The 24,454-nt window shown below is 42.5% G+C and overlaps 1 protein-coding gene across 1 annotated transcript in view; it reads right to left on the bottom strand.

Moving 5' to 3' along the window:
- The window catches only part of ITGA8 (integrin subunit alpha 8), a 177,324-nt gene extending 157,724 nt beyond the window's left edge, over positions 1 to 19,600 (bottom strand). Inside the window, exons 1-3 of the mRNA XM_008169686.4 lie at positions 19,196 to 19,600; positions 18,593 to 18,717; positions 2,214 to 2,314 (exon numbers count right to left, since the gene is read on the bottom strand). Of these exons, the coding sequence (XP_008167908.3) occupies positions 2,214 to 2,314; positions 18,593 to 18,717; positions 19,196 to 19,542 (573 nt within the window). The 5' untranslated portion in view covers positions 19,543 to 19,600. The remainder of the gene's footprint in view (positions 1 to 2,213; positions 2,315 to 18,592; positions 18,718 to 19,195) is intronic.
- Between the last annotated feature and the right edge of the window lie 4,854 nt (positions 19,601 to 24,454).

Here is a 24,454-nt window from a genome sequence, read left to right as displayed (position 1 = left end):
GCACAGGGCTCCGGTAGTGATTTAATGGCCTGGGCGCTCCCAGCCACTGCTACCTCAGCAGAGCCCCAGGCCCTTTAAATCGCCGCCCGAGCCCTGCTGCAGGAGCCTTAGTGTAGCGGCGGCAGCCGGGAGCCCCTGGGGCTCCATCGGCAATTTAAAGGCCCCGGGGCTCCTCTGTGGCCGGGAGCCCCATGCTCTTTAAATCGCTGCCTGAGCCTCGCTGCCTGAGCCCCACTGCCGGAACCCCCGGGGTAACAGTGGTGGCGGGTCTCTGGCGGTGATTTAAAGGGTCAGGGGCTTCCAGCCACCACTACTGCAGCGGAGCCCCAGGCCTTTTAAATCTCCGCCAGAGCCCTGAGTAGCGATGGCAGCCAGGAGCCCCTGGGGCTCCGTCTGTGATTTAAAGGGCCTGGGGCTCCGCTGCGGTAGCGGCAGCTGGAGCCCCAGGCTCTTTAAATGGCCCCCTAGCCCCGGGGCTCCCAGCCACCTCTGCAGCTGGTAGCTCTGGGGGTGATTTAAAGGGCCTGGGGCTCCCAGCCGCCGCTACCACAGCTGGAGCCCCGGGCCCTTTAAATCTTGATTTAAAGGGCCTGGGGATTTAAAGCCCCGCCTCTTCCGGTTGAGGCCACGCCCCCTGCTCAGGACTATGGCGTACCGGTAAGTCCTTTAAGTTACTTTCACCCCTGGGAAAAGGTGGTGGGAGCACAACTTGTGAATAAAAAGCACCAGCGGTTACTGAACCCCAGGGTCTCCAAGTGACTTTAGCAGCGCAGCAGGGGCAGGAGCAGGAGCCAAGAGGGGCCTGCCATGAGCTGCTACAGCTCCATTGCAGAAAGTTTGGCAAAACTGCTGATGAGAAAACGTACTAGAACCAAAACGAAACCTGCCTCTACTGGACACTGTATATTTTTTATGGCACAGCAATCAAGGGTGGGATTTCCTCACATCTGACTAAAACTAAGGCATTCTAAGTGTCAGTGAATAGTTGTATCAGAAGAGATCATATTTCAGCTTGCTAACTGTTATTATTAGAGCACATGATAAGTATTCAGCTATTTAAATCAATATAACACTTTATGACAAACTTTAGTTAAAGCCAAATAATATGTTAGGATTTCCTGTTTAACAATAATTGTATATATGTTATCAACTTGTAAATAAAAGTACGTCTACCAGATGCAGGTACCAAATCTGCAACTTGACAGCTATGATAACTCAGATGCAAAACCGCAGGGAATTAACTGTACATGTTAGTTCTGTAACACAAGAGAGCGATGTTTTATTCATCACCTGTTTTATGTCAAAATCCTTTTCTGGGGTTAACCACAAGATCAACTATTGAAAGTAAGGCATTTTCTTTAGATACTTATTCCCATTAATTAATAACTGAAACAGCTTTAAACAAATCCCAAAGCAAAAGTTGTTGTTTCATAATTGTAAGGAAAATAAAGTATGGCCAAACTAAAGTTTCACATCACAAAGTGTTTAGTATCCTTTTCACTGTGAATCCTTGTGCAAAAACTATGAATGTAAAATGCCCGTGTATAGCATACATCAGCTCCATACTATGCAATAAAATTACTCAGTATAAGAAAGAAATCAAATATATCAGTATAAATATGCAGTAGGGGCTTTCTATCAGTGCCTGCAAAATGTTCTATAAAATCAGAACACATACACTTAATGTTTTTAAAAGCAAAACTCTTATTTAGTCATTACCATGACTACAATATAATATGATTACCCTATAAAACAAAATTAAATATTGATACAAATAGTAACATTTTCATCAGGATATCAATTGATCTTCACTGGAATTTTTGGCTTCCTTTAGGTAATTCTGTAGCTAACTTTCCTCATAAAGCTTTACAATACATTACAGTTTTTTAAATATATGGCAATCAGTTCATATATATCTTAAAAATAGTTCCACTATTTTATGCTTTGAATAATAAATTAAATTACTCATTTGCTTGCACGATGAGTAAAATGCTTTCTTCATTTCTAACTGCATTAAGATGGTCTTCAAGTATTCAGTTCAGTCTGATTTTTATATATTGCTTTTATTGTCTGATCTCTCTCTATATATATAAAATCTGTTTTTGTATATATGTATATTCAAAAACTTATTAGTTGTGTACACACACACATTTAAGATATACAGTTCAGAAAACATAAACATCTGAAAATGAATATCAATTCGTTAAACTTACCACAACTTTTCCTTTATGAGCCTTGACTGTTGCCCCAAACCACTGATTTGACTTAAACTCAATAGGTTCCCTGGTGCTGTTGACTTTGATTTTTCTGTTGTCTGACAAAGAAAGAAACAGGCTGCTGATATCTAATTTAAAAAATGTTACTTCATTGGCTTCAGCTAGATGATAATAGAGCAATGGACATATGAATTATATCACATCTATCATCCTCAGACAAGTTTCATTAATGTGGTAAAGGCATTTTAATATTGTTCAAGCACATGTCATTGGTCACTGAAAAATGCCTCTATCACTGTAATGGCAATGAAAAACTTAGGAAACTAAGGAAAAGTCTAGCCCTCTATCCATACTGAAAAATTTGTTTAGCTGGGGATTTCTTATAAAGAATGAACAAGAATCCCTACAAAATGAGCCAAAATTTCATGAAACTGTTCTCAAAAGTCACATAGCTTTATACTGTGACAAAATATGTATTATAATCATTGTTGGCCAGGCAAATGCAATTTCTCAGCATGCGTTATTCAAGGACCAGCATTAAGTATAGTAAAGGACTTAGTTCTTAACTGAATTACATGAGTACATACTGCCACAAGAGACAGTTCTTTAACATGGCTTTATATACACTTTGCAGATGTCAGCATAAGAGGAGCCATCTGGGTAAAGACTCAGCCCAATTATAATGCATTTCAGGTTTAATAAAAAGCAGACATCCCTTCCTTTCACCCTCAGTACTCTGAAGTAAACTGATTTCCCACATGGTCTTAAAGTATGCTCCTCCCTCACCAGTCACTCCTAATGAACTTCTCAATTTATATATAAGCAGCTTATTACCCATACCCCCTCATATCTGTCTTCTCTTACTTTTGTCTCTGGTTCTTATCAAGGAGTATTTCACAAGAATCAACTCTTTTTTACGCATTTTCAGTGAATATAAAAACACACACACTGTCAAACCTGGAATGTAGAGATTTTTTTTAGCATCATATTACATTATTTTAATTTAAGTAAATGAAAAACAAAACACACCAGTAAAAATTAAAGAGTCAACATTTTCCTGCAGTTAGAGACAGTGGTAGATGAAATACCTATGTTCTTTCCTATTCTAAGCACAGGGTATATTGTGGCATTGGAGACTCTGCTGTGCGATAACCGCTGATAAATGTTATTGATACAACCTGAATTGGGGTGAAAGAACCATTATATTATGGGATACGAGGACTCAGCATCTGTATTTTTGTTAATTTAGGACAATGTATGAAGTCACAGGATCAGAAAAACTGACTCAGAATGAATGTATGAAAGTTTTGAGAAAGTTCCTTTCATTTATATGAACCATGTGAAATTTGTATATTTCTGTGCCTCACCAATACAGGTTTTCTAGTACTGCAATTAGCACTTACAGAACTGGCAAAAGAGCCAGAAACTTTATCACATGCATACTTGTGATTTTCAGAAATCAGCAAGAATATATATAAAAATATACTTAATTTTTTTTTTAAGCAGGAAACTATTAAAGGGCCAAAACTTTAGGGGTGTGACAGAAGATGACCTTCGCGAGGCATTGCATTGGAGGAGTTGCCAAATTCCACCCACCTTTTGGTGCCACTCTTTTGATTCGCTCTCCCAAAGGGGCCAGACATGCAGACACTTTCAAGCTCTCAAAGCTTCTTTTTTGATTAAACCAACATATTTGAACACAGGCTATGTTCAAGTATGTGGTCTTGATTTAAAACAAAGCTTTTAAAGCTTGAAAATCTGCCATGGGTTTTGACTTACAGCTGCCAACCTTAGACTGACTCTGAAGAGTGAATCCTCACAACCACTTTTCTAGCTTGAAAAGAGTATTTTTATTTGAAACAAACATATTTGTGTACAGGCAGATTGTACTCAAATGTGAATAGAAGTTATGCTTTACAAACAACACCTCTTGTTCAAGAATCACCCCTCTGAGAATGAATCCAAGATGGAGGCTGGGATTTCAGAGCTTCTGCAGAACCCTATACAACTCTACACTTTGTCCCATGAGCCCTTGACACATTAAAAGCCATGATGCTGTGTAGGATAAAGGGCCTAAACTACAGTGAGATAACCTGATGTCTCACTACATTTTCTCAAACCGCACAAGATTATTTCAGGGGTAACTAACTAGAGTATGTGAGTCGAGCATCAGTCAAGCTATGGCCTTGTTTCTCTTTTCTCCATACAGGCCAGCAAAGCTGGTACTTGTCACAGGGCCTGCCTGAAGCACAATATGGCTGTGCTTTCTCAGACATTGCACCTGTCTGAAGCACAATGCCTTCAGGAGCTCCTGCTAGGGGAGCACACCTCACCACCCCCCCTGGATGTGCCTTTTATGTACCACCTAGCTCTTCACATATAACACTTCCTGAAGCCAAACCAGTATTGAGATCATGATAAAACAACAACTATTTCTCGCAGCTTTCCCCATATAACTCTACTGAAATAAAAGACAACATAAAAATGTTTGTAGTGTTCTTGTAGCTGTGCTGGTCCCAGGATATTAAGACTTGAAGAGAGCTCTGTGTAAGCTTGAAAGCTTGTCTCTCCCACTAACAGAAGTTGGTCTAATAAAAGACATTACCTCATCCACCTTGTCTTACATAAAAATGGACACATCTGTGAATTTACCCAGACTGTGTTATTCTATTTGCATCGTACACTGCATGTTTCATTAGAGAACAGGTTTCTGTGGGAGTACAACACAAAACAGCTGCTATTTCACTGTATCATAGATACTTATATGGCCCCCATTACAGTAGTGTCCAAGCGCCTCTCAACCTTTAATGTATTTATCCTCACTACACCCCTAGAAGATAGGAAGTGCTATTATCCCCACTTTACATAGGGGCAACCAAGGCACAGAGAGGCTGTGCCTCTGATCATTCAATATGTGTGGTGAAGTGTGGAATTGTACTAGCATCTCCCAAGTCCTAGGTTAGTGCCCTAACCACTCAACCATCCTGCTTTGCTAATAATTGTAGTCCATGCTCAGCTGTGCTGAACCTCCTTCCTTTTGGTCCTTACCCCATACCGAATTTTGATTGACTTAACTGGTAATTTTGCCTGACTCAGAAGAGCAGCTCTTTAAAATGCCAAAGCAGCATGTAGTTTCTCAAAGAAATGCTGCCCCCTTTTACCAGGCTCCAGAGGGCAATTCCTGCAATGAAACCCATGTGGCTCTACCCGCTGTGTGGACACCAGCTCCATAAGGGTTTTTTATGGAATGCTGTTGACAGAGTCTTGGATGCAGGGCAGGAGGTGGCCCTGGAAGGAGCGGTACTAAGGCCAGTGGATCTCTGCCTATTACATGAATCCAGCAGCCATTTTTCATATGGAGGATGGAAATAGCAACAGTCTAGGGAGCCATTGTGGCTCTACTGCTATTCCATGGGTTGGGAAGAGAGGACTCTTTGCCCATGCCCTCAACTCCCAACCTCATTACTGAGGATGTGAGTTGGATAATAAAGTTCTCATGGACCAAATCTAAGATCCTTATTCAAACCTTACTCAGGGAAATTCCCATTGACTTCAGTGGGGGTTTTGTTTGAGCAATGACCTCAGGAATAGGCTCATGAAAAAATGAAAATGAGCACTAATATTATTTCCCAAAATGGGACTAAGATTACCTAACATTGCAGAAATCAAGAGTTTATGCAGAAAGTTTCCTTGTGTTTCCATCAGGTCAAGCAAATATCACATGCTTTTTCAATCTGTTTAGCAAACCGTGCCACATGGCACCTGTTGGTAGTATGACCTAGCACAGCATTTATCCGTGGTGTGGACCAAATGCTCATGACAGCAGCTTCAGTGGAACTTCCACTGAAATCGTGTCATTGGTGTTATTTCAATGGGGGTTGCAGTGGTGTCACTGAGAGGAGAATTTAGCCCTGTATGGCCACATGTCCTAGAGGATAATTTCAAGGACTCCATAATTCAGCCTCCCACATCAGCGTATATGTGGCAGCAGCAATGCACAGAATGATCAAGCATGTGCTAAGCATAATTCTTGTGGGAGTGTTTTTGTGTTTTTAAGTCCACACAGCAGTAACACAATTAAGAAAAATGTTAATCCACATAGTCAAATATAAATCTATGTTAAAACAACATTGTAGGCCACAACTGTACGCTTGAAAACTGAGCAGTAATAGGTACACCTGTATATCCCGTATTTGCGTATGTTAGATCAAATTTAGCCTTTCATAAGTAAGTGCAATTCCCATTTGGCTCACCAAGTGAGTAACTACACCTATGAGCAGTTAAGCATGCAGCTACCTAACTTGCATCTGCAAAAGCTTCTGTGAATGGATAAATGCAGGATTTGCATACTGAATGGCTGCATATGCAAATATTTGTTGGTGCAGTACTGATTTGCATATTTAGTTATTTTGCCCACTAATCCATCGCCACCTACACTACTTCAAATATTCCAAACCCCTGTGCAGCTGTCAAACTACTGATGCTGCTTTTTTTTTTAAATCAACCTGTCAGAAAAATGCTTCCTTCTTATTCTTCCAAATGGGATGCTTCTCCCCAGGAGTTACTGAGGTCCAGGATAGGCAATATTCAGACCCATATCTTGTAACTCCTTGGAACTAGAGAGGAAAGCTCTGTATCATTAAAAAGCCAGGAATTCCCATTTCCAATTACATAAAATGTATTTACATGGGTATCAAGTTTTGAACTTTCTTACTTTTGAGGCACAGTCTAGGGCATTTTAAAAAGCTGTTTTCTTTTCTCTAAAATGTTGGGGAAACCCTCCAGGGGTAGGTTTCCTGGGATCCCAAAGAATGAATGTGAACTGTTACTGCTAAACACCTGGAAACCTGTTCTGTCTGCTCTTAGGTGAGACTTTGTAGACTAAACAACAGCACCTATAGCTAATACTCCAGTGGCCACACTGCAGATCCACTTCCCATTCTTAGTTTTAATTCTGATCCAGTAACCTCCAATCTGTAGACAAGATCATTCCCACCTGATGCTATATACAGCCCATGGATTTCCTTTCCACTCCCCTAATAGATTATGCTAGTCTCCACTCCAGCTCTCTGCAGATGCAGGAGGAGGAGACACATCAGTGCTTAGCCTCGCATTTGGGGCATGTCTACAATACAAACTTTTGCCAATGCATTTTATGGCAGCATAAAACCACTGCAGTTAATATAATGCTTGTGCACATGCATCCCTACGTTGGCACTGTGCGTACTTACCAGGAATGCTTTTTTCAATGTACAATGCAGTGCATTATGGGTAGGTCACTCTCCACCATCCAGCACACACTGTCTTTTGGGAAGTTCTGGCAATGCATGGTGGGGCAGAAATGAACCTTGCAGAGGTGACTAGGACTGCAGGGTCAAGTTCCCATCATACAAGTTTCTTCAACTCATAATGCCATCTCTATCCCACAATTTCTGTGTCTATTTTGAAAATCCCATAACCCGCATGGGACTTTTTGCTGTTCACTATCTCTGATGGAAGCCTGGAGCCCCCACAGCTCTGCACCATTGCTGGGAGCATTGCAAGCACAGGACGCATGAGCCTCTGGTATTTGCAGAGCCCAAAGAAGAGCCATGGGGAACATGATGATTTCCAAGCAGTCAGATTGCTGTGGGACATAGCAAGAACCAGTTAAAGGTAGAGCAGCTTCAGGCAGTGGAGCATTGCTTCAGGGCCCGAGAAATGAGCACTGATTGGTGGCATCATATCATAATGCAGGAGTGAGATGACAAAAAGTGGCTGCAGAACTGTCAGATGCACCTCGACAGCACCAAGAAAAGATTGAACTTCTGGCTCAGCAGGTGCAGAATGACAGTTGAACATGCTTTTGGTAGATTGAAGGGTTGCTGGCATTGTGTATTCACAAAATTGGATCTCAGTGAGAAAAACATCCCAAGGGTTATAGCTGCCTGCTCTGGCTTGCATAATATTTGTGAAGCAAAGGGAGAAAAGTTGCTGCTGGGATGGAGGGTGGAGGGGGAGCCCTCCACTTGGGTGTCTGCTGAGTTTGAACAGCCAGACACAAGGGCTATCCAAATAGCTCAATGTGGAGCTATACAGCCAGGGAGGCTTTGAAAAAACACCAAGCCTCAGTAATGCATTGAGGTGTACTGTGCTCTACCTGGCCCTGCAGTTTAGGGGCCTTTTAGGAACTGTGTGGTGCTTGGTGCACATCTATGAATATAAAAGTGACAAAGCACTTATTAATCTTGTGGTGTTTGCTGTACATTTATGATTATAACATTGTTTTTGTCACTGATCCTATGAGTTGGGTCACTCTGTACAGTAACAAGTAGGTGGGTGCTTTCAGAACTGCTAGGCACTTTGCAGCATATGTTGGGAACTAATAAAGATGAATTATTTCCCAAACAATAGAGTTCTATTGAGTAATGAAAACACTTCAAAAATTTATGTGCAAGTTAAAAGCAAATTCATTACAATCTTAACAAATTTATAGAACAGAGCTTAAAGAAGGGAAAGGAACATTCATTTCCTTTTTAGCTACACATTCATCAACAGTGGTTCTCATCCGAAGAAGTGGGCTGTAGTCCACGAAAGCTTATGCTCTAATAAATTTGTTAGTCTCTAAGGTGCCACAAGTACTCCTGTTCTTCTCACAAGTCAGTGTACATGAAGCTGTGGTTGTCCTTAATGTGTGTCGTCCCCCTTCTCCCTCACTCCTCTGAGGTGTAGCAGTAGGGATAAGGATGCAACTCTTGATGCCACAGGGAATGTTGAGGGGGTTTGTAGGGAGGTTCTATACTGAAGTTCTCCATGGACTGCAAAAGGAGGTGAGCCCAGGATTGTTGAACCTGTAGGTCTACAAGAGTCTGCAGCATCTGTGTGTGCTGCTGAACAAGTGCCATTATGTACTGGTGCATCACCCTGCCTGACTCTTGGGCCTTTCTCCTGCCCACTATTTCCTTCTCCATACAGTCTGCAATATTCATGCTCCAGGCCCTCTGTTCACAGTCTGATGCAAGATCTCGCTGAACATGTCATCCCAAGTCCTCTTTCTTCTCTTCCTTATCTGGCTCAGGCATTCTGCAGGGGTGGAGGGAGAACCCCTCAAGGCCACAGCTACTGATGGCGTCCCAAAGCCACCCAGGCCCAGATGCTACTAGCCTGTGTACTGCAATTGTACCTGCTGAAGTTATCAGTGAGTGGCGTGGGAAAGTGTCCCACCATGGAGGAGGAAATGTGGCTACCATCTCTAGAAACCTTTGGGAGAGAATTACAGATTATCCACATGAAAATTCCAATGAGAAGTTGGGGGAAGCATCACTGTACTGGGAAATAAATGTACACACTTACCCAAAGTTCCTTCCCCTATATCAGGCTCACCCATGCCCGACTGCCGGGACTGACTGGACTGCGGTGGAGTCTCAAACAGGTCCTGGCTCATGGCATAGCTGGACCCCTTGGCCACATGTCCCTCTTCCTTCTCCTCCTCCTCACTGTCATGCCAGGGGCCTATGGCTTGGGGTATCCATGGTGATGATGGGGTATCAAGCAAATATGGCATGACAATCTTTAAAAAAGAAGCAGGTCTGCAGCTCGGTACTGGAATGACTGTTGAATTCTCTGGGCTTCTGGTATGTCTTCCACACAGTAGTGGCGCCGGGGTTTTTGGCGTCCTAGGCTCCCGGTCGGCGGCGGCAATTCTGCTGGGCGGGGGTCCTTCCGCACTCCTGGTCTTTGGGGCACTTCGGCGGCGGGTCCCGGAGCAAGTGAAGGACCCGCTGCAGAATTGCCGCTGAAGACCCGGAGCGCGGAACGACCCCCCGCCGCCGAATTGCCGCCGATAGCGGCAAAATGCCACCCCCCAAATCCCCCAAATCCTGGTGTCCGAGGCGACCGCCTAGGTTGCCTAAATGGAAGCGCCGGCCTTGCTTCCACAGTTCCTTTGCTTTCATGTGGCACTACTACTAATCCCTGTTGTATCCTTTTTCTTGCATCTGCCATTCAATCTGATCATAGATGTCCATATTTCTATGACTGGTCCATAGCTGTACTTGCACAATCTCTTCTTCCCACAGGCCCAGGAGATCCAATATCTCTTGTCTACTCCAAGCCAAAGTGCGTTTGGAGCATGTAGCCAGCATGGTCAGCATGGTCAGCTGGGCAGTGGCACACAACAATGCAAGCTGCAAGATGTGGTCTCCAAGCTGGACAATCAGGAAAAGGCGTTCAAAAATTCACAGGGTTTCAAAGGGATGGGGGGAAGGCTTCCATTCGCCATGACCCCGGGGCAGTGGAATTCACTGTTGGGCATTGTGGAGCAGCTGCTGGAGGACTGTTAAGGTTGACACAGGTAACAGTGTCTACATTCACCGCGTCGACATCAATACATCGACCATGGCTCAATGCTGGTGGTGTTATTATGTTAGTGTAATGGAGAGCTTACATCAGTGGGAGACAAATTTAAACATAGACACATGCACAACTAAGATGACACAAGGTGTCTTAAATTGACCTAACTTTGTACTGCAGACCAGGCCTTAGTCACCCATTTTCCTTCTTAACATTCACATGAGCATTGATTTTAGGTCTGTCACATAGAAGTGCCGAGCACCATCACAAGGCTAGGAACTAGAATCTAGGAACCAGGGTCTGGTGGGCCAAGCAAAGAGGTGATAATTGGTCCTGTTGGAAATTGGGAGAGGAGGAGACTGACTTTAGGAAACTCAGTTTGCTTCTCTGTGCCTCAGTTTCCACATTAGCAAAATGGAGGTAATGATACTGACTTCCATTATATAGTGCTTGTAGGTCTACAGATGGAAAGCTTTAGATATTATTTTTATTAGTGTTTTAAAGCAGTTAAATCTCTTGGGATTATCATGAGAGGGGCTCTATTTTGAAATTTGATTTTGCATAAGTGGATTTACATTTTTTTATTGTGCATTAGATTTCATTCATGCAAGTTGTTTTAATTTAATTGGGCCATACCCAGAAGTTTTTATTCCATTTTTACTTTTTCCTGACTCAGGGAAATTATCATTGAAGTCAATGGGAGTTAAATTACTTTTTCCTTTTTCTCCTTAAAATGTGATTGGGATTGGGAAAAGAAACCACATACCTGCCATAAATCAGAACTCTACATGGGAATCATTAAGCCCATGGTAAGGCAAAACCAGTGTTGTTGAATCAATAGTGTCAGAATTTGAAGGTGGGGTGAACTTTTTCTCCTCTAATATTTTCTCTTGAGATGCAAATCCTATTTTATAACAGGATTCTAAATTTCCCACAGGATTTTATCATCTTTACAGTTAATAGTTTTTTTTATATAACTAAATCTCCTGAGTCTCACAATACATCCTTTCCTTCTACAGTACCTGGGTTTTGTTACAATCAACTCCGCTTCTGGCCAAACTGGCTCATGTTTTCTCTCAACCGCACACTTGGCCAGAGTTAACCTAGACTTTCCCCCCGCCTTTTTTTTTTCTTGACAGGCTATTCATATTTTCTACAGTTAGTTTGAAAAATACAACCTGTCTGACTAATATATGATGAAGCACACTCAGAGGAGAGAGAGAACATGCTGAATCCTGGAAGACTGGCAAATTCATGCCCCATCAGTGCTGCCTTTTTAAAAGTTGTTACTGGCCATCATGTACCTAAATCATTTTAAAATGAGTTTTTGAAATGTGTACTCTTAGTTTTCCAACAGATCGGATGTATAAATAGTTAAAACGGGGATTCAAGTTTGGTCCTGAGCTGTAAGATGTTCTGGATGCTTTAGAAGTAAAGCACTTAGTCAAATAGAGGGAAAGATTTCTGCAAGTTGCTCTTCTGCTACCCCTTCTGGTCACCATAAGGAACAGCACCCATATTAGTACTTGCAGACCAAGTCTCACCTTCAAAACACAAGTTCAGCAGAACCTCAGAGTTACAAACTGACTGGTCAACACACACCTCATTTGGAACCTGAAGTACACAATCAGGCAGCAGCAGAGACCGGAAAAAATAAATAAAAAGCAAACACAGTACAGAAGCTGGGAATGGGTGACAGGGGATGGATCATTTGATGATTACCTGTTCTGTTCATTCCCGCATTAGCCACTGTCAGAAGACAAGATACTGGGCTAGATGGACTTTAGTCTGACTCAGTATGGCCAGTATTATGTTCTTACAATGTTAAACATAAGCTACTAAAATAATAAAGGGAAAGTTTAAAAAAAGATTTAACAAGGTAAGGAAACTATTTCTGTGCTTGTTTTATTTAAATTAAGATGGTTAAAACCAGCATTTTTCTTCTGCATAATAAAGTTTCAAAACTGTGTTAAGTCAATGGTCAGTTGCAAACTTTTGAAAGAACAACCATAACACTTTGTTGCAAACATTCCATTCCCGAAGTGTTCGTAACTCTGAGGTTCTCATGTATTAAGTAATTAAGCCTCACAGCTACAACGTAAGTGGGTATTCTTAGCCTCATTTCTGAGATGGAGAAACTGAAGCAAAGAAGTTGTGACTTGCTGAAGGTAAAGGAGGGAATCTGTTTCAGAACCAGGATAGGAACTCGGGAATTCCTGATTGCCTGTCCAGTGCTCACATCACACTAAAACATGCTCCTCCAACCCCATCTCCCTCTCATTATATTCCAAAGAGAGTCATATCCAGCTTTCCACTGCTTAAGGGTAGGTCAGTGCAATATGACACCTTTAAAGGGGAGGGAGGGGAAAAGAGGGAACAAAGTGGAGAATCCTTAAAGACATCTTCTCACCTCCCCACTGGAGCAAAGCACATACATCATTAAGGGGGTTAATTGCTGTTGTTGCTTAGTAATTAAGACAGCTTAGTGCTCTGGAGAAGTGCTGGACTGACTGATCTGAAAAAAATGAAGTCCCCTTACTTTTCCACAAGCTAGGTATTAACACCCACAAATATGCACATCACATGCCATAAAGCACTGCAAGTTAGTTTTGGGTTAGTTTTATCACCAGTGGATGAAAATCATCATGACTTGACAGATTTACATATTCTTATGTGATATGTGACAGTTTGGGATAATCCACTGTAGAACAATTGAGATTATGCCTTGTGATTTTTCTACACAAATATGAACACCTAGCAGATATTCTTGTTTAGCAGCTAGAACAAGGCACTCTGAAGCAGTGACAGACATTTAAAGTTAGTTTCATATCTCACTGTGTACTGGTCTCAGTTCCAACACCTCTTCCTGTCCAGCATTGTCTCCTAACAACCCTCAAGAGTTTGTGGAGAAGAGGTTTATCTTGAGCCATTCTTCTTCCCTTGTTTTAACTTACAACCCCGTATTAAACTAAACCAATACATTCAGACAGTAAACATCCAAAACAACCAGGTCAACATTCAGTAATCATAAATTATTACAGAGCAGCTGTAATTACTATCCCACCATAAAGTTAGTATATGGCATAATACAGCTTCCTGACTCTTGACTGATGTCATTATCAGCTCTCTCTCTTTTTTCTCCCCATTTGAGCAGAGGGAGGATATTAATAGCATGAATTCAAATACTGGTGATGCATTTGGAATGTTGTTGATGAACGAACGATGCTTGAAATTCAAGTCAAAGACTTTAAGGTCAGAAGGGACCATCACTATCATATAGTTTGACCTTCTGCACATTGCAGGCCACAGAACCTCATCCACCCACTCCTGTAATAGACCCGTAACCTCTGGCTGAGTTACTGAAGTCCTCAAATCATGATTTAAAGACTTCAAGTTACAGAGAATTCACCATTTATACTAGTTTAAACCTGCAAGTGACCCCTTCCCCGTGCTGCAGAGGAAGGAGAAAACTCCCCAGAGTCTTTGCCAATCTGACCCAGGGGAAAATTCCTTCCTGATCACAAATATGGAGATCGTTTAGACACTAAGCATATGGGCAAGACCTACCAGCCAGACACCTAGGAAAGAATTATCAGTAGTAACTCAGAGCCCTCCCCATTTAGAGCCCCATAATGATCCATTGGAGATATTTGCTGCTAGCAGTCAGCTACATGCCACTGTAGGCAGTCCTGTCATACCACCCCCTCCATAAACTTATCAAGCTCAGTCTTGAAGACAGTTAGGTTTTTTTCCCCCACTGCTCCACTTGGAAGGCTGTTCCAGAACTTCACTCCTGTGATGATTAGAAACCTTAACCTAATTTCAAGCCTAAACTTGGTGATGGCCAGTTTATATCCGTTTATTCTGGTGTCCACATTGGTGATTAATTTAAATAACTCCTCTCCCTTCCTGGTATTTATCCCTCTGATGTATTTATAAAGAGCAATCATATTTCCCCTCAGCCTTCTTTTGGTTAGGGTAAACAAGCCAAGCTCTGTGAGTCTCCTCTCAAAAGGTAAGTTTTCCATTCTTCAGATCATCCTAGTAGCCCTTCTCTGCACCTGTTCCAGTTTGAATTAATCTTTCTTAAACATGGGAGACCACAATTGCACACAGTATTCCAGATCCTGAGATCTCACCAGTACCTTGTACAATGGTACTAACACTTCCCTGTCTCTACTGGAAATACCTCGCCTGATGCATCCTAGGACTGCATTAGTCTTTTTCACAGCTGCATCATATTGGCGGCTCATAAACCTCCTGTGATCAGCTAATATACCCAGATCTTTCTCCTCCTCTGTCACTTCCAACTGATATGTCCCCAGCTTATAGCAAAAATTCTTGTTGTTAGTCCCTAAATGCATGACCTTGCACTGGGGCATTCTATACCTCAAAGCAACACCCTGGAATCCCCATATTCACCAGTGTCATATAATTATGACATGTTTTGAACAAAGTATGCCTTGTGAGGTATCATGTTAAAAGCCTTAATCTGTTGACCATTAATATTATGTTGGATTGTATATGCTATTATTATATGCGAGGTTCTGAGCCGTATTGCTGTATGTGTTACTGAGATATGTTATGAGGCTGGGAACACACACAACCAGTCCGTCAGGTACAACAGTGGAGTAAGCAAACATGCTGGTGTCCTACTAAAGGGAATCCACTCTCCCAGCAGCCATCCCAGAAGACTTCTGAGAGAGAGCATGTAGACAATGGATGCTGCTTGACCAATGGGGGCAGCAAGCTGGAAGAAACTATAAAAGAGGAGAAATGACATCATGATTTGGCCTCACTCCCACCACAACTCAACACCTGGAAACATGTCTGTAGGACAAAGACTTTAAACTGGGGGACGGTGGTCCCAGGCTGAATGGCAGTTCCAGCCTGTGTATTGAAGATCTGTGACCTGTTTGTACCATTTATCACTGTGAGACACTGTTTAATTCAAATTCTGTTTAGTTTATAGAATTTAGACTGAAAATTTATTTTTGTTTCTTGGGTAATCAACTTTGATCTCTATTCTTGCTACTTATAATCACTTAAAATCTATCTTTCTGTAGTTAATAATGTTCTCAAGGTAATTCCAAACTCATGTAAATCAAAAGTATTATTATAGCTCTTTTGTAAAGGGCACTTATGGAAAGCGTTCTCATTCAATGAACATTCCTTTGTTTCTATTTTTTTAAGTCTGTTGGTTATTGTTGGCAATACAAGTGAGAAAAGCATCAAAGTGTGCTTCTCTCATTGGGACAAGGTAACTCTCATTGACTATAATACTGCAAGTGAGTTATTCGTGTGTCAAGGGGAGACTAGACCCCCATAAAGGGAACATTAAAGACTTGTTATGCTTATAATTCAAGGAAATTCTGGATTTTGCTGTCAGTTTGCATTGCCATTTAAGTGGTATGTAATGTGTTCTCTCTCTCTGTCTGTCTACCACATTAGTTTCTATTCTGATCTTAGTGAAGCAGATTATTAATTATTCAGCAGTTTGTTTTCCTTTTATTGTACTTAGCACACTTGACTGAAAGAGCAGCCAATACTGGACTAGGTCCAAGAAAAAGGTGAGTTTTGTATAAAAAGGCATCAAAATGAAAGCTTTCAGCTCTGAAATCATCTATTTATTTTTTTCTCTCTCCTCTGTTTTTGGAAGATTATTTCCAGCCCTCTGATGTCAACAAATTCAATGCCTTTTACAAAACTACTTCTGTGTGTGAAACATTTATTTTTTAAAATTAAAACCAGTATATTTAATTCCCCATCTACTATACTTTTAATAAATGAAACTTCCTAATATTGGAGAAATGATGGTCTTGTGGTTAAGACACTAGACTGAGATGAAGGGGATCCATATTTAATTCCTACCCCCACTATAGAGTCCCTGTGTAACCTTGAGCAAACCTAAATACTTTGTTTCTGTGTCTCAGCTTCTGCCCTGTAAAATGGGAACAGTATCACCTCGAAGGGATATTGCAGGATAAATTCATTAGTGAGTCTGAGGTATTCAAACAGTGACAGAGGTCATATAAGGTCATATAATAATATTCTGAAAACATCTGTAATATTTAACAAACCATTGGTTGTGTCCCGTTACAGCTACAAACACAAAAAAGGGAAATACATTAAAAAGATTTAAAACAATATCATCCAGGCTAAAGTCAGTATTGTCTGCTCTGCTTTGGAGTAGAGAGGAGATAAAAAGGAACAGAAGACTTGCTCATATAGCTGAAAATATTCTAAAGAGAAGGGAGCTGAACCGAACATAAGTGGCATCATTCCCAAGTAAGGTAATCGATTTTAGGCCCCAGATGTGTAAATAAATTAATGTTGACTGAATCAGTGATGACATATGCAAAGCATTCTGTGCACCCATGTCCTAGCTCCAGCTTATGTTTGCATTCATTGATATATACGGTACATACCCTAGTACCCTCTCCTTTCTCTTCTCTCTAGCCCCTATAGACATAGGGTATTGACTTGCCTCTGTGGACTCTCTGAGGAGTCTTTCTAAGATCACTCCAGGCTTCAGCTTAGTGCTCTGAAAAAGATATGGACTAACTACTCTGGAAAATGAAGTTCTCTTATCTGGTTACAAACTAGCATTTGCATGACAAAGCCTAAAACCCCTGTTATGTTCAGGTAGTCAACCGCTTCTGGCCACCACACCTCCTACCTACTCCAGAAGGATAAACTTTTACTCCAGATCTCTCAGAAATTCTATATAACTTGTGGAGTCTTCCTGAATTTGCAAAAACAACAAGGAGTCCTTGTGGCACCTTAGAGACTAACAAATTTATTTGGGCGTAAGCTTTTTCAAATGTACTGGATCCTCACTTTGGATGAAGCTTCAACCCTTGAAAACAATTTACATTTAAACACATAGTACTGCACTGTACGCTTCTGTGGCATTATAAGGGCGTTATTTACCCAGATGTAAATAGTAGGCGTGTTGGCAATATTATTTGCTGTATACATATATACACATGCATATATTAAAATATATATACACAGCACAGGGGACATGTACTGTGTATACATCTACATGCATGTAGAATTAGAGACAGTATATGTGTTATTACAGTATATATCCAGGTATTGCAGGTGTATTGCAATGTTTAGAATACAGTAAGCTGGGACTCTTTCATGGACGCGCACACACACAGCTGGGGAACTGTGTTGCTGATTTGTTAGATATGGAGAAGTTGACTAAAATTTCATTTATGATCATAAAAACAGACTTTGTTGTATTATATTAATATTTGTATGATGAATAAGCACTAAAATTAAATACAATCTGGTGAATTGTAACTTTTGTTTCTAAAGATTACACTGTATAAATATGCCTACATTAAACCATTTGGTTTAAATGTTTTTGGAAACACTAGGTTTAAATTATTTTCAAGGGCTATAAAGAGAAAACATAAACAGCCTGAATTGTTTAAAATGTGTGTTCCCTTTAATTAAATAAGAAACATCTGTCTTGGGATTTTGAAAGTGGTCGGATATAATCTATCCACATTATGCCTACATCAGTTTGCATCCAACATCCAGTATTTTGAAAGAAAATTCTTCCTTTCTGTAAAGAATTAAATCAGCATGCAGCATAAGGTACCGCCTCCGTCTGAATGGGCAGAAAATCCCTTGTTGAAAACAGCCCTGAAGAAGACCAACAACCAATTTCCACTGTTCAGAGGGCTACGTGAAACACGGAGTTTGGTCTTCTGAACATTTGCAAGTGGGTATTTCTTTTTAAAGTGTTAAGTGCAATCCAAACACCTTTCATTCAAACTTATGGAAAACGGCAGTCGTCTACGCACTAATCCCAAAATTCACGCGATTGTTATTTCTGTAGGGACCATTAAACACTTCCCCCACACGCACACAAACTTCCAAGAGTGAAATTTCTCTAGGGAACTACACACACTCAGATCAGACTGACAGACATACGTGAACGGAGCGGCGAATTAACTCGCAGTAAGGGGTGACTTTAGCAATACAATACAACGCTGTGCGTTATATGCTTATAACGATTCACTTACTAGTAGTATCAAAGGGGATCTGTTTGCACTCAGCGGCTGGCCAAGGACAGTAATACACCGCTCCCCCTTCCTGTATATCCGGCTGTGTAGTATTGGCTTTGGGAGCACCGACTAGGACACTTACTCTGCAAAAACATTTGTGACCGTCACTAGCTGGTGAGCAAAAGATAAAGGCGAAGTGATGGCAGATCATTTGTGCCAACACATTATAACCCCCACCAGAGCCCTGGGACTGGCAGAAATCACCAGACCCCTTCCCCGGCTGCCACATGCTCCAGCGAGCTCTCATTCCGATCTGTGTCCAGGAGATAACCCCTGCGGGCGAGGGGGCAGCTGGGGCTGGTGACAGAGCCCCGCAAAGGGCTGCCGCCGCTAGGTGTTTGGGCAGATCCCCCCGGAAGCTGGTTTCCAGGCGTGCCCTGGCTGGCTTTAGCCAGGAAGACTTGGGCTGATGGAGAACTTCTCTGGCGACCCCCAGGGGGTCTCCGATCGCCCCGGCTCTGGGACTAAGGGCCGAGGAGGGGGCCGCCGAGCTCCCGGGCAGGGCGACGGGCTGAGAGGGAAGCGACCCGCGGTGACCCCGCGGAGCCCGGGGCTACTTACGCGCCGGCGTAGTGGTGGAAATCCACCGCGTAGCCGAAGTAGCTGCTCTCGGGGCCGCTGTACACGGTCAGCTTCTCCTCGTCCACGTTGAACGCCGCCAGCCCCGGCGGCCGGAGCATCCCCGACAGCAGCAGCAGCAGCGGAGCGAGGGGCTCCCAGCGGCGCCCTGGGGCCAGCATCCTGCTCCTCGCCCGTGGAACCTCCCGCTCCCGGGGCAGCGCGGCGGGGGCGGCCTGGCGGGGCGCGGGGCGCAGCGGAGAGGCGGCTAGTGCGTAGGGACCCGCGGCGGCTCGGCTCGGACCCGCAGCCCCGCTCCGCGCCGCCTCTCGCCCGGCGCCCACAAGCATCTCCGCGCGGCGGCGAGTGAGGCAGCCGCTCGCTCATGCCTCTAGTGGCCGCCGGCTGACTCCGGGGCTCCCCCTGGTGGCCGGCCGCTGGGGCACAGGCTGAGCGCTCCGCAGGGCAGCGGGCGCGCTGGTGGGTGGCCGGGGACCGCGACAAAGCCCTGAACTCCCTGACGCTGAACTTTCTCTCTTCCCCACGCTGTGTGTGAGAGATACACGAGGGGATCTACTCGCTGGGGGTTGCGTGATGCCCCCCGGAATAGGATCCGAGGGGATCTAGTCACCCCCACTTTAAAAGCAAGCAGATTTTTGCCCTATAGTCTGAAAGGTAGAATCTGAGCCTTCCCCGCGTAGCCAACAAGTCAGGGGGAGGGTCAGCTGCTTTGCTAAATTAAAGGAGGGCAATTAAAGCACGAAAGTACATAGCGCGCAGCAGCAGCCCCAGGGCAAAGTTTCCCCCGAAGTGTGTAGTGTGGCACCCACGGGTGGCACCCTGGAGCTGGGGCAAACACAGGTGTGCAGCGCCCTCCTTCGCCGAGACACTGGGAAGGACAAGTCGCTTCTAACTCTTTTTTTGGACTGCAAATGTCCCGAGTTCGGGGCCGAAACGGACAGGTGGGATTTTGGGGAAAGGTGGAACCCGTGGTTCCAAGCGGTTTGTGAGCCGTGTGTGTGTGTGTGAGCTAACCCACACATTTATGATTTTGGCTCTAACTATAAAAACAGCTGCTGTCTGCCAATTTAGCCCACAACTAATCCTCAATGAGAAACAGGGCTGAGCTAAATTTAAAAAATAAAATTGTGGCATTACTTCCATTTTTTTTAAAACGATTGATATGGCAACACCAACGACGCATTGCTGCCCCAGCCTTACAGAAAACTGTTTCCAAAAAAAAAAAACAGCTGCAAAGGTGCAAAAAAGATCGCACCTGTCCCCCCCCCTCCCGAGCTAGAAAAAATTAGGGCCAAATTCTGAGCATATCATCCAGAGTAATCTCACGGAAACCAGTGGCATTACTGGGATTTGCACTAGGGAACTTGAAATCAGAATTTGACCGAGAGGCGCCTATGACAATTACAGAGCAGTGGTTGCTGTTCCTGCAACTGCGTCTGTGTGAAAGGCCCCTGTGCCTGTATGTAGGCTAATTTATTTTAATGGGGCTCTTACAGGTTTCAGGAGTCCCCCGTATAGGTCCACTTGCACAATCCAGCTCTAAGGAATTTCCATCATAAGCCCGATTTTGTCCTCTATTCCAAGCAAGATTTAAGGAAGCATCAACACTGTGACATGACCTGTAGACACATTCATCCTGCTCTACCCATGTATATAGCAGGGATGAAGTTTCAGTAGCTTCTAGCTGAATAGCTTCCTTCTCTTCCTCCCCCCCCCCCATGAGATCTTAAATTATTTCATCCACTGAAGATTCTTATATTTTGAAAGAGCCTTTTATGATATAAAAGGACATGGAAAAGCTACTCCAAGGAATTGGACACTCAACAGCTCATTATAATGATCACTAAAATGGCTATTGTTTAAAAGAAGAGGCCTTTTCTTGTTTTCAAAAGACATTTTAACCACAGGAAAGATATAAAACCAACCACACTTCGGAACACATCAGGAGGCCTATTTCTTTGTAAATTTCACTATTACTGCTACATTGACTATATAAACTTTAACTATGCCTAAGGGAGTAACTTAAATTCACATAAAGAGAAAAATCACTATATGTAGTTACTATAACTATTATACAAGAGGAGGTGTCAAATCTCTCCCCTGACAAAGGAATGCAGACTGGCCCATAAGCTACATGACAACCTCATTCAATGCAGAAAACAGAAATGTCCCTCTCAGAATTACTTCCCTCCCCCTCCAATTTTAATCCATAACACCCTCTTGTGGGATTCTCCACTCCCATAACTGTGTTTTAGATGTTTTGTTTACGACTATATTAAAACAGGCAGCATCTGCTTGAAATTCGACCCTTCCCTGCCTGGATCAATGGGACACTCCAAAACCTGGCAGAAGAGGGCAGCATGTTTCATTTTTAAATCGCTCAACCTCTCCCTTCCCCCCTGCCAAGTCAGAGGCAGAAACAAAGTAGAAAAACCTTTTAAAAATACTACTTAATCCTCTAAAAAGCCATTCTTCTCTCTGAAAAAGAGATGAGTCCTTCTAGCATTTACAATGCAAGTGCGTATCAAGGAAATACTGGAGAAAGAAACCTTGAAGAATTGTAAACATTCCAAACAAAGTCACATTTAAGATCACACTTGCTACATTTTGAGTGTACCTACTGTAGCAGCAGATTAAGTGCTTTGTGGCTAGAGTTACTCTGATATTCCCAATCACTATAACCGAATACTGTGTTTATTTTTAAAGTTCGGTATAATTGGCCTAAGCTGTCATCACTGACTCCCACACCTCAGTTTGTAGAACATATGAGTTTCTATTGTTCCAATTTGGATGAAACCAAATAATAGCCATTACTTAGTTATTTTAGAATGAACAAGTATTTCTGGTGATAAGGACCAAAATGTACTTCAATGATATAAGAGCCAAAGTCCTATTTTCAAAAGTAACAGGCTCCTAAGTGCATTAGAGGCTTTAGAAAATTTTACACCAAACTCCTAAATGAATAGGAATTCAACTTTTTGGAAATGTTGAGTTGTACTACGTAACAGTAATACATTGGTCTCTTCTGACCTTGGACTCTATAAGTACCCGACTCTTTCGTAGGGCTTTTCATCAGTAGATCTTAAAGTGATTTACAACAGAGCTCAGTATCATTAGCATCATTTTACAGATGGGGAAACTGAGGCACAGAGTGACATCAGTTGCCCCAGATCATCCAGCAAGGCAGCAGCAGAGCCCAGATTGAAACCCACGTCTCACAGAACCCATTCCAATGCTCTATTCACTAGTAACCCTGGGCCAATTTACAGTAGTCTAGTAATTATAAAATTGCTCAAACTGGTGGCAGAGGGGAGGGTTGGGAAGGATGAGGATCAGAAAGACGGGGAGCTGTGTCATGCGCTCCTTGCCCCCAATGTGCTAGTATGTTGAAATTCTCTCCTTCCTTTTTTATTTTTCTTTCAAATAATCCAGCAGCAGATAGAACTGGATGTCATAACCTATCCTCCCCCCTTCAAATTCAAGCACTAGTTGTTGCATTTAAAAAGTAGATAAATAGTTAAAGCTCCTTATTGTTTAAAAATTAGACCACCAACACAACATTTAACCTTTGATAAATCCAGTGGCAGCAGGGCCAGAGTCTCCACAGCTGGAGAGAGAGAAACTCTGCAGGAGACACAGAACAACCAAAATAGAACACTCTCCAGGGGTCTAGAGTTACTTTACAAGGTTCTTGCCCACGCAGAAGAACAAATAAACAAAACCAAAATGCTCAGCACAGTGTTTGGCCATATCCTTATCGTACATCTTATGTCCTTAAACTCCAAAAAGCAGGACCCATCTATAAACACAAATAAAACAGTTTTTCTGCCTACAGTACTTCCCCCTCCAACCCATTTCCCTGCGTCCATCCCAGTCTCCCCTCTTCAGAACTAAGCTCAGCTGCACTTGATTATCTCAGCTCATAGGCACTCCCTGCTGGGAATCTACAGAGCTCTGCTGGGATTTAACTCCAAAAGCTCCACAGTAATGTCTGCTCATTGGGTACTTTCCCCAGGAGTATTGGGTCAGGATGCGTCGAGGATGTAGGGTCCTATCTGTGGAGCACCGTGACAGCTGTATACCCAATCCCACAAGTTCTTTTACAAATTTAAATGAAGTAGTGAGTCACCTAGTAAATATCCACAATGGGCTTGCATCTTACCATAGAATAGACATTCAAATCTGGGATTTGTGTCAGCATCTAGGAGAGAAAGGGGTTTGTTGTGAAATTTGGTTCCAGAGCTAGATTCAGATTCTGAACCACCCCCAAATTGGAGGTGTACAGAGATGGGCTTTGTTTGGGCCCATCTCTAATAATGATGGGTATCAATGTTGCTTTTCATGTTTGATTTTGGATTCAAGTGTGCTGTGGTTGAGGCCAGAAGGACTATAAGGAATAGACCATTATTGGACGCTGCAGATTTAGATCAGGTTGCTTAATAACCAGAAACCAGAAACAGAACACACACACAATATATTCTCCCCAAACCCATATGACCATTAGAATAATAAAATAATTATTTGTATTGCAGTATTGCCAAAAAGCCCTGGCCCCACTGTGCTAGGCACTGTACAGCAAAACAGTTCCTTCCCCAAAGAGCTTACAAGCTAAGCCATAAAAACATTGTCCAGATATTGTAGTCACAGACTATACCTTAGTGATATTTTGCAGTGGAGTTGCAGCATTTTGTAGCATGCATCGAATCTTTTAGTGAAGTGAAAAACATGTTACATATTGCCTTTTCAGTGAGGCATACCAAGAAGAAATAGAGCCATGTGATAGGATATTCACTTCACTGGGAGACATGCCATCTGTTACAAGACACTACCACCATGTCCTGTTCACATTGTGTAAAAGAAATTTCCATCTAATTGTGTTGTCTCAGTTGGTGTTTTGAAACATTTAAGTAAAATTAGTATTAATAATATACCTATGGCAGATGAAAAAGCTATATTAAGAATTAATTGTAAGCCATGCATTAGAGTCTAGATCCCAAACTCTTCAAGGAGTGTCAGAAATTCACAGGATGTTCCTGAGTGATAAGTGTTTCAATTAGAGCTTTGGTCTACTCAAAGACTGATAAAAACTCTGTAGGCAGAAAACTCACTACTAGCTATATATATATATGACAGAGTGCAAGAGTGTCAGCTAATATTTCTAGGTCATTTATAACTTCATCATCATCACCATAACTCTCATAACTGCATTGGTCATTGGGGCACCATCATCATTGATAAGCA

The sequence above is a fragment of the Chrysemys picta genome, chromosome 2, assembly GCF_011386835.1.
Source record: "Chrysemys picta bellii isolate R12L10 chromosome 2, ASM1138683v2, whole genome shotgun sequence".
Taxonomy (NCBI): Eukaryota; Metazoa; Chordata; order Testudines; family Emydidae; genus Chrysemys; species Chrysemys picta.
This window is presented reverse-complemented; position numbering and strand designations above follow the sequence as displayed.